Source organism: Haliotis asinina, chromosome 2, assembly GCF_037392515.1.
Source record: "Haliotis asinina isolate JCU_RB_2024 chromosome 2, JCU_Hal_asi_v2, whole genome shotgun sequence".
NCBI classification, from domain to species: domain Eukaryota; kingdom Metazoa; phylum Mollusca; class Gastropoda; order Lepetellida; family Haliotidae; genus Haliotis; species Haliotis asinina.
The window spans coordinates 17,433,724-17,445,382 of NC_090281.1; the positions used below are offsets into that span (position 1 = coordinate 17,433,724).

General features: G+C 38.6%; 1 protein-coding gene across 1 annotated transcript; it reads left to right on the forward strand.

Annotated features, from left to right (window-relative positions):
- Positions 1 to 555: 555 nt before the first annotated feature.
- LOC137271611 (methyltransferase-like protein 27) lies at positions 556 to 10,877 on the forward strand. Its single transcript, XM_067804051.1, has 5 exons — positions 556 to 675; positions 1,199 to 1,327; positions 3,183 to 3,318; positions 5,952 to 6,047; positions 10,684 to 10,877. The coding sequence occupies exons 1-5, from the start codon at positions 556 to 558 to the stop codon at positions 10,875 to 10,877; spliced, it is 675 nt and encodes a 224-aa protein (XP_067660152.1).
- The last annotated feature ends 782 nt before the right edge of the window (positions 10,878 to 11,659 follow it).

Here is an 11,659-nt window from a genome sequence, read left to right on the forward strand (position 1 = left end):
GAGTTGACATGTAATTAAGAGTAGTTGCCGTTATATCGTGACCGCATGATGGTGACATGATAATTGCTGTGATATAGAAGAATTCATTTTGTCGTAGGTGTTAATTATTCTCAAATAATAACAAATCAATAATGGTTTGATACTTTTATCGCAGATGAGGAGACTGCCCGGGGTCTCCATCGGGAGCACAGCCCTTCTGACACTTTGGGGTACTGCAGAAGGCTGCAGAGTTGGGGAGTCTACATATTCTACAGGACGTTCTTGGTGGGTTGGACTAAGCAGTGTTCCCTGGGAGAAGTCCCATTCGCTGTTTGTACTGCGTGTAGAGGGGGCAAGGGGCCCTTAGCTAATATGTATATGAAACGATATAGTTCGTTTTCTGTTACCTGTTCAAGTTCCATTCAGCGTGTGCAGGTACTAAACGTGTAGATTACTGCAACATATGGACGTGAATTTTAGCAGCTGTTGTCATTGTATATGGATTTCTGTAACCAATGTTGTGTATAGAATACCATTTACAATCAAGGGAAAATAAGCGGGATATTATGCCCAAGCATGGCACAGAAGGACAGTGAGGAAGCTGTGTCCACGGCGTACTACCTTATGGGGGACGAAGAAACTAGCAGAGATGAGATCATTGACCGGTTTTCTCAAAACAGCCAGCGATATGACAAGGTGAGTATTGTTACAACGTCAATATCACTGACACCTCGAGATGGGAAGGGTGTATAGATTTTAAATGTAGATATGAGTTGATCTAATGCATGTGTGTGTTAATTCAACACCAGATTTCAAATGTAACAGAGATGATTATCATTTGATCTCGAAAGCGCTTTCAATTTGAGCAAAGTGTCCTATCAAATTAGAAGTGAACAGGCCTATTAACAACCTCAGGCATATCTGTACCCAAGTAACCAATGAACTTTTCGTTGCTGGTAAAAGAAATTAATAAAATCACTGAATTGCATTTCTAAAAAGACACATCTGGCTAAATACAAAATGTAACTCGTGCATCTCGAGCGCAAATTTGTCCCGATTCCCCACTGCTCTTGGTGACAAGGTTCAGGACCTGTGATTCGGAAGGCGGAGTAACTGGCTAGTCTTTGTATCCTCTGGAAAGTTCTTGGTGTGTTCGACAAGGCATTTATTCATTGTAATCTGTAAATAATTTCAATAATGTACCATTATTTTGCTGAAGATTATGGAAGCTGTGAACCACATGAGTCCAACCCTGACTGCCCAAACAACTGCGGAGCTGTTTCCTAGCAACAGAAAAGATGTTTATATCCTGGATGTGGCAGCTGGAACAGGGCTTTGTGCAGAAAAGGTTGGCAGATTAATATATAGAGAATCTCACCCATTTGTCTACTGATATGAAATATATTAACAATAAAGTAACAAATACTTTTACCTTTAACAACGAGTGTTGATATAATTGATAACAGTAGACAAATGGGAGAGACTCGCCAAAATCATTCTTCATTAGTTTTCGCTGAAAAATATACATCCCTGAAAACAACACTGCAATTAGATTTGCAGTGCATCGATGTCATAGCTTTGTGACGTCGTCAATTTCATGACGTCATAGCATTGTCAGGACATTATGCAAAATCCATTGTCAAAACGATATCTCCTAGTAGATAATATCACAGACGTACGGAAGCCTATTAGGGCCAGGTCAATTTTTTTTCACATCCCTATTAACTGGAGATTTCCACATAGTACCTGGAAAATTCCACTTTATAACTGGAAAATTCCACTTAGGATTCTTAGGGATGTGAAATAAATATAATAAAAATAATAGGCTGGTCCTAATAGGCTTCCGTAGTATTTCTTTATTTCACCATGATGTATATTCAGTTCCCGTTGGCACTTAGTAAACACTGAATACAAAGTCCATGCTTCCAAACTTAGAGGAACATTTCAGGTGTTAAAATAATGAGATATTTTTCCAGTCATTTAAATAAGTAATCTGAAGAAATGGTTTTCAATATACAAGTACCACTTATACAAACACAAACATGTTCACGTGATATGTCAAATGAGTTCCGACATCAAAATACGATAAACGTAGGGTTTAAGATGTTGCTTAGTGTTAGAAAATTAGTTTGGAGAAATAGTCTACACTGGTAAGATTATGTATTGTTTGCTTACAGTTTTCTGGTGTCAATGAATGGCATATTTCATCAAACTTTCGTTCGGATTGTTTTCACTTTGAACTAGAGCTGTGACGATATATCGTAGTATCGATAATCGTGATACTTTATCGAACGAGAAATATATCGATGCTTTTTACGTATCCTTGACATCAAAATTGTTAACTGACACTAGAAACTGACGGTTATGTCAATATTTAAACTGTTGCATGATATAAAAATATTCGTTTCTAAAGAAAATAACTGAAGATATCATATCGTGATGTGTATCGAATAGCATCGTATAGTTCCAAGATATTGCGATACGTACCGCATCGTGCATTTTCTGTATCGCCACGCCTCTGTTTTGCACATATCCTGCTTTGGTGATGCTTCGTCGGTTTCGATGTATTCTGCGTATTCTGGTGTATTCTCTTCTAGTTTCACAAACCTTGTCACAGATGGAAAATCAAATATCTCAGTACCTCAAAGACCCTGGGAAGATCCTTGACATACAGCGCGCGTCACGATCCGCTAGCTTGCCAATTCTAACGTCAATGTCTCGTCATGGCCTTCTCTATCGCTAGATTTAAACCCAATAGAAAACCTATGGGATGAACTCGATCGACGTGCACGACAGCGTCAAAACACGATTCAGAATCACCCACAATTGGCCATCGCACTGCAGGAATAGAGCGACTTCGTCGACATATCCAGTCTGTGCCGAGACGAAAAGTAACTGCTGTGAACGATGGCCCTGTACTGACTTTGACGCCGTATTGTTGACTTAAGTAAACAAAAACACAATAAAATGGCTGCTATGTTGAGTTGTAAACTTTTCGAAATTACATTAAATAATTGCTCTTAAACTAACGCAATAAATTCTTCGAACAATATTAATGTCTTAGGCGTTTCTTATTTTTGAAGAGCTGCTTGGGCTCTAGAAGTAAATGTATGTACTGGTCCAATGTTTACCAAGAATATGTAATAGCCTGAAAACATTTCACTTCAATTCTTGTAATGAATTTAGTAATTTGTACTTTACAGCTTTACTCTCATGGCTTTCAAAAAATGGACGCTCTTGAACCGTCAAACAGAATGTTGGATGAAGCAATGAAGAAAGGCCTGTATGGTCGATACTTCATCGAGGCTTTAGGAGAAAGTGCCCTGAATATTGCAAATGGTAAATAGTGGTCTTTTATACACAGTAACTTACAAGTCATCATGGAGTCATAGAATCACAGTATTGTCTGGTCCAGACTAGACTATTTTTAGACCGTTGCCAAATAGCTGGAATATTGTAAATTACAGCATGAAACGTGCTATTTCATGCTACTTCCTCAGCAAATCCAAACGTTAATTTTTAAGCCGGTTAAATATTAGTAATAAAATAATAAGTAATAAATATGAATATCGCACGTGAAGAAACAAGAACACGTAAAATTTTAACACGTATCCTCGTATAATCGCTTTTCGGTCGGAAAAAACATATCCCTCCGCGTATTTCAGACGATGCATAATAAATTGTAATACTGTCATCCTACACTTGAAAGTGGCTGTTTGTTGAGAACTTAAACAGATACGATAAGATTACCTCGTGTTTCAAAGGTTCAGTCGTCCCCTAATCTCGTTATCCAAACATCGCTGCATGGTAATGACGTGTTCGTTCGGCCATTTTAAAGTTTACAGGAGGCGTTACGGTGATGTGGCAAGACCATAATTTTATAAAAAAGGTCAATCAAAAAGGTCTCAGAAATATTTATACAGGTCAAAATACTTCGCACACAGTAACGATGAAAGAATAATTCCAAAATATTTCAATCGTATGTACATCACTGGCATGATAAATACCAGATCTTAGCGGGTCACATATTATAAAAATGTTGCATTTCAAGATCTTTAACTCTAATTCAAAGTGATAAATTTACCGCAGTTTTAAGACTTTCACCGCTAATTTGGCCTTTTGCCGCAAATGGACACTGTTTCGACGTTAGTGTTTTGTTTGACACATACTGAATGACTGTCTGCTGAGTGGATATATTCATGTTTAAGCCGGGATACTACTCAAAGTGGTTGAAAACCTTACAAACATACTACTACCTTTAGTCTGGTGGTTAATACAAAGCGTCATGCCGAGGACCCGGGTTCGATTCCAACAAGGGTACAACGTGCGAAGAGCGTTTCCGTGATACTGCTGAAACATTGCTATATGTAGAGTAAAACAACGTAACTCATTTTCTCACTGTCGATATTATTTAATTACTTGAATAAACAAAACAGATATATGTGTTTTTCAAACGAAAATTGTATCGTTTGAATGACATCGCACGGCTCTCTTATCACAACAATTCGATCAATGAATGTTTTTTTTTCTTAAACAACATTTTGTTACGGTTAAAGAATTTGCCGTGACCAAAGGTGTGATAAATCCCCTGTGAACCAGCAAGCCCAGTCTAAAACGTTCAAATATTGTATTATTAAGCAAAGAGAGCAAGTTATACAAAGTCACAAGTCAATTTCACAAAACCGATTTCAAATACACAGCGTTATTTCAAAAGTTACAAAGCGAGCAGTCAGGCACCGGTTATGTAGATCAAGCGTTGACGCAGATGTAGAATAATGTACTACAGTAAACGTGTCCGTGCCCGTCCCAACACGGCAACTGGCATTTATATATACATTCAGTCATTTCCTGAAAGTAATGTGGAATGCTCTAGATCACTAGTGGTCTCGTGTTTACGTTTTTCAAAGGGAGGTAACTCTAAAGTACTGTCTAAGAGGCGTGCTGCTTAAATAATTTTCTGTAGGAAATGTGATCCATTATAACTAACACTAAACTCTTAAATATTGTGACCCAATTACAACTACAGCAATAATAATTAATAACATCTCAAATCACGGAAAATACACTCTCGTAGCAGTCTCCCCCTTGAGGAAAAGAACGTTTCGTAGAAACTTTCTGTTACAATCATAGCATGACATAATATCATGACATGTAATATTATGAGTAATACGAGAAACGTCTTGCAGAATTACTATGACAAAATGCAGATACATACATACAGCATCATCGAGTCATCATACATTTACACCCTGGAAAGTGCATCAGCACAAACATTGTCTTTGCCTTTAACGTGTTTGATCACAAGATTAAACCCTTGCAAGTTCAAACTCCACCCCATAAGTCTTTGGTTCTTGTTCTTCATTTTATGAAGAAAAGTCAATATATTGTGATCAGTAAAACCTTCAACTGGCAAAGTGGTGATACCAAGGTACATTTCAAAATGCTGTAAGCTAACAAAAGGCCTAATGTCTCTTTCTCAGTGGTAGAATAATTTCTTTGATGCTTGCCAAATTTCTTTGAAAAATAACAAATTGGATGTTCAATTCCTGAATCATCATTTTTGGATCAGGACAGCACCTGCACCGACATCACTTGCATCAATTTGCAACTTATATGAATTCTGAAAATTTGGTGCCTGTGATACTGGAGAATTCATGAGTATGACTTTGGGAGTTAATTGTGATGGTTAGAGATGGAGAAGGAAAGGGAAAAGAAGAAAGGGAAATGTGACTCATTATAACTAACATTAAAACCTTAAATATTGTGACACAATTACAACTGCAACAATAATAATAATAATAACTCAAAGCACGGAGAATACACACTCGTAACAGTATACCCATTTAACTTTCCTTACACGAGTCATCCCGACTGGCCTAAGATATCCTATTTTTAAATACACTGTTCAACATGTATCAATATATTGAATAGTTACTTATATTTCCATGCTCAAACATAAGAATGTGTTTCAGATACATATGACGCAGTTACAATATCAGCGATGAGCTCAATGGTGCTGATAAAGCTGCCCAAAGAAGCGTTTGAAGAGCTCATCCGCATTGTCAAACCAGGAAAGTATGCAGCAACGATTATGTTGAGCTTACCTGTGTATTTACCTTTGTTGACCGGTGTATGGGATTAAATCGTAGTCAGTGAGTCAGTGATCAGCCAAGGAGATGTTTTATTACTCATTCTTAGGTAAATGTGTTATGAATAGTCAAACAATAATCATATCGACATACGCGTATTGCATTTCGAAGGATGAATTAATGTTTTATATGGTACAGTGTATATTTATACTAAACATTGCATTTCCTCTTTCAAAAAACAGTGGCTAATAGTCATAAAGGAACCATTCATACAATTACTTTTATGTCATGTATCGGTATTGGAGAAGGCACTACCTTAAATGAGATGGGTAATTAGAAAGATTACAGTTTTCATCATTTTGATTCTTTTCGCGAAATTTTTCAGAACGCAAATCGAAAACTGAAGAGACAAAATTAATTTGAACTGGTTGAAATAAAAGATCTCTGATAACAATATGCAAGGGTATATCTATCTATCCGTCTATCTATCTTAAGAAATAGTCCTTCCATTGACAACATTTGCTTGGCTGACCCAAACATATTAAAGTTAAGTTTTTACCATATGTCGCAAATATATAAATATATACATATGGAAATTAATTAAGCAACACCAAATTCAAAGACACATAAAAACTTAACAAAGTTTAACGAAGTAATTTTGATGATTGATTATTCAATTTTGATGTATTGACATACAGCATGAGCTTTTCATGGGTTGATATGACGCGCGTGAAGCTTGCACAGCGCACGTGCATTGCTTTAACCTCAACTTTCGAAAAATGCACTTTTTCCCTGGGGTGTTTACAAGCGCAGGTTGTCGATTGCATTCGGTTTTTCATTCATTTCAATGTCATGGCACGTAGGAAATTATCAGAGGCCACTCGTTGGCAAATAATCGGCATGAGGAATGCTGGTATGTCTCTAAGACAAATCGGGACTCAAATCGGACGACATCATTCCATAATTTCAAAACTTTTGAAAAAATACCGGGCCACTAATGAAGTTAAAGACCTGCCTAGACCAGGAAGACCCAGGAAGACCACAGTCCGGGAGGACAGAACTTTACTGAGACTTGTACGGCCCAGGTCCTTCGACTCGAGCTCTCGGTTGAGACAGGAGTGGCTTCCAGGGAGACCCATCTCGAACAGGACTGTTCGGAATCGTCTGAAAGCTGCAGGATACCGGGCAAGGAGGCCAATCAAGCGACCCAGACTGTCTCCAGCCCATAAGGCAGCCCGACTGGCCTGGTGTAATGACCGTTTGCACTGGAACATTGCCTCTTGGAGGAAGGTCCATTTCTCAGATGAGAGCCGGTTCTTGCTGCACATGGTGGACGGTCGTACTCGGGTCTGGAGGCAGAGGAACACAGCAATGGCTCCACGGAACATCCAGGAGACTGTGGCCTTTGGGGGAGGTTCCGTTATGGTATGGGGGTGCATTTCCATGAACTGCAAGTTGGATATCATTACCATCCGTGGCAACCTTAACGGTGTTCGTTACCAACAGGAGGTTCTTGACAGGGCTGTGGTACCTCATTTTGAGAACCATCCTCTGGCAACGAGACCCATATTTATGGACGACAATGCTAGACCTCACAGGGCGCATGCTGTAAATGATTTTTTGCGGCAAAATGCAATTGACAGAATTCCATGGCCTGCCATGAGCCCTGACCTCAACCCCATTGAACATTTGTGGGACTTTATTGGCCGTCGTGTGAGGCAGAGAGACCCACCAGTCCATAATCTCAACGAATTGACGGCTGCCCTGCATGAGGAGTGGAACAGGATCCCCCAGAATCAGATCCGGAGACTCATCCAAGGAATGAGGAGGCGTCTGGAATCGGTGGTGCGTGCGCAGGGAGGACACACTAGATATTGATGAAAGTCGGTGTGCAGACTCTCAGATGACTGTTCTTTCTTTCCATGTGACATTTGTGTTAATACACCTGACAACAACGTCTGTGGATGAATAGTAAATTGTGTCCATTTTTTCATGAATTTAAGACAGTTTTAAGAATTTGGATTTCGTTGCAATAAAGCAAAGTCTTGATACTTTTTCCCTTTAAGTTGTTTGTCAGAGATCGTCTGTTGAATAAAAAAGTGTCAAACTATATCAACCCGGCATATTTTGATTGTCAGAACACTTCAAAGTTGCTCCAATAGAAAAAAATGGGGTGTTGCTTGATTAATTTCCAGGTGTATATTTTGGGGACGTGTACACCAAGGCTGGGTGAAGTATCTAACAACACGTTATGAAAATGTAGAACTGCATGCTGAAGTACTTACACAATCCGTTTGGTGGAGTAATATGATAGCAATTGATGGAAAGACTACTTTATTCAGAGTACTTTGAAAAAGGTATAATTATATTGATGCCCTGTTGAATGAGGACAGGATATGCAATGTTATTGAATTACAGACAAAGTTTGATATGAAACTGGACTACATGTATTTAAGATTCAGGGGCTTGTGAGCCTCAGTTTTTAATTACAATACAATTCATTTTACTTTGATAATAGAGGTTATAGGCCCAGAGTACAAACAATACATAGCATTTTGTTTTTGGTGGCTCTTACATAAGCATGTGAATGGCATTATTATACAAGCAGATGCATTGCACAATTGAACAATAATAATTATATGCTGGCAATATAACATAGTTGACAGAGTTATACAATGCAAAACGTTAATTGAGTTAACTCCCTTGGATTAGATAAATTGCAATACGTATAACAGTTTCATGCAAAATTCTGAAAAGAGCATATTAAATCATGGCAATTTGTATATGTATGTAGTGATGGATGAGCACAATACCTCAACTGTCAAACAAATGAATCATAACCGTTGTAGGTAGACAAGATGTTATGTGGAATATGATTGAGTTACCTCCCTTGCATCAGATGTCGCGGTACTTCTGTCTCACAGCTGAGGCCTTGAATATGTATTCTGCTAATAATGACTGATTCTCGTACATCATGATGTGGACATTTTTTTCTTTCATTGGAGAGATAATGGGAAATATTCAACAGCTGGGATAGGAGACCATGATATTGAGGGCAGGTAGCAAGAAAATGTACTTGAACACACTCTCTTCTGTAATACTTCCTGACCATCTACCTGCTTCAATAGCGCGATCATGATCTGAATCTGGTTAGAGCTGTTCTGTATCTCTTTCTTTGCACCAAAGTAAAATCTGAAGATTTATGTTGGCAATAAAGAGATAACTTGGTGCTTTTATCATGTTTGCTGACCAATTTGTCTGAAACAGTCAATAACTCTCTGCTTGAAAATACTGTCACTCACATTAGAAATGTCATCTACAAACATCAAAGAGGTTATGTTGTCAAATAGTTCATTTACAAATATTCCTTGGGACTCCTTGGCCTTGAGCACAGATGTCAACTCATTAACGAAGAGAATGAAGATCAAAGGGCTAATCATACATCCGAGACGGGTGCCAACTGTACAAGAGTTTTGGAGCCTTAGTTTTTGATTGCCATAAAATATTTAGAGCTTTTATAATTTCGTTATATACTTGTGGTATCCTAACACAGTACATTTATCTCCACCATTACCGCGCTGGTGAGATTATGATTATATACCTCTGAATGACTCTGAATTATCCAATCACAATCCAGTATGCATTGAGCGACTGGTTCCTCGGGGACCATTGTCTCATGGACCCTCGAGGTTTGTTTATGTTCCTCTCTCCCTGCGAGCTCGTGGAACATAAACATACCTCGACAGTACATGAGCCCATGGCCCCCTCGTGACCAGTGAACAGGTTATATTGTAACACTGATCAAACCTTTGAATTCTTGGGTATGCTGAACCTCAAATGTTATTAGATGTATGCTCAGGGTTGGAAGTGCCGGAATATTGAAGAAATGAAACACCAGATGTACATACGGTGGAAGCTCTCAAAACCGGCACTCATTGGGACTTACGAAATAATCTGGTTTAGACAATGTGCCGGATTGCAGAACTGATGATAAATGTACAAGTCGCGGATGGGACTAAAGGTTTGTGTCAGTGATGACAACTTGCCGGATTGGACAGATGCCGGTTTTGGCGCCTTCCACTGTACTAACAATGAAGCCCACCACTGAATACCAAACAGCCGATGGTGTCCTTGTCATAATAATGATAGGGAGACACTAGGACAGTGCATACGTGTTTGGTGCTCGCATATCACTGCTCATCTCAGTTATCAAGGGCAGTTATTTCTTCTGACTATGACACGGTGGACATTTCACTCAGAAAACCCTTTCGCCATTGTAATTTTTTGATACATATAATTTGCTTACCATTTCAATAAAGGTACAACACCGAAAGTTTATTCATGCCTCGTGTAGGAGAGTCCTGAACACAACAGAGGGACGTCACTCTGCATCAAGGCGTTAATGTACACGACCATAGAACAATAGTGCAAACGTACTCTTCTGTGTGTGTCTGTGCATCAGTGTGTCCGTTTATGCTGTGGTTGTGATACCATTAGTGCTATACAAAACTACAAGTGTTCTTCTTACTTTGATGGCCTGTGAAATGTACCCGTCTATAATGTGGCTTCCTGCGTATGTGCATCTGATGCCCCATGTTCTCTCTGGTTTTCCCAACAGGTGGTTTCGTCATTAACACAGCCTTCTCCAACGTATTATCTGATGGTGGCGATGCCAACGCGGTGTTACTGAGGGAAAACATGAAGACCCTGGAGGACCAAGGGAAATGGAAGCATGTAGAACTTAAACACTTCCCGCATGTCGTCCTTGGAAATAACATGTCTGTTTCAGTCCACAAGGTCCTGACATGAGAATATGGGTTACTCAACTTTCTTTATCATGACCTGTTAACTTAAGAAACACTTTAAAACTACGTATATTGAATAATTTCAAGACAGAACATGAACATGAAGTAAGCAAAACCTTTTCAGACGTTTGTCAGGAGTAGTATAATTAATGGTGGTTTTGAACCACCATTAATTATTCTACTATTTAATATTGTCAGGAGTAGTGAAAATATGTTTGATGGCAAACATAGGAACACATTAACCCTTAAACACCCCAAATAATGTCAGAAAAAGTTGTGTGGTTGTTGTTTAATGTCCCAAGCAATAATTCAGCTAGATACGTATGTCTGTCCGTCCGTAATCATTTTGTTTCTGGAGCCGAACTCAAGAACTGTTCAATATTTTTAGACCAAAAATTATAGATATAATAATATGAACCTATGGTTGTGCCTTTTGCTATTTACAGAGATTTTGGCATTTTTACTTAATTTTTTGTTTTTCCATGCAACATTTTGGGTGTTAGTCTAATGGTGAGATGGGCTTCATTTCTGGAGCAGAACTTAAAAAACGTTCAATATTTTTCTCAAAAACTTGGTAGATATATCAGTCAGAACCTGAAGAGGTGCCTTTGTTATTTACAGGTGTGTTTCGTTTCCGGAGCAGAACTCAAAAACGTTTTACTATCTGTAGTAAAACTTGGTAGATATGTATTTCAGACCCCAAAGTGGTGCCTTTTGGTATTTACAGGTTTTTGTGATTTATTATTTTCTTGGATTCCATGGACACCTTTCAGACTTAGTCTCAAA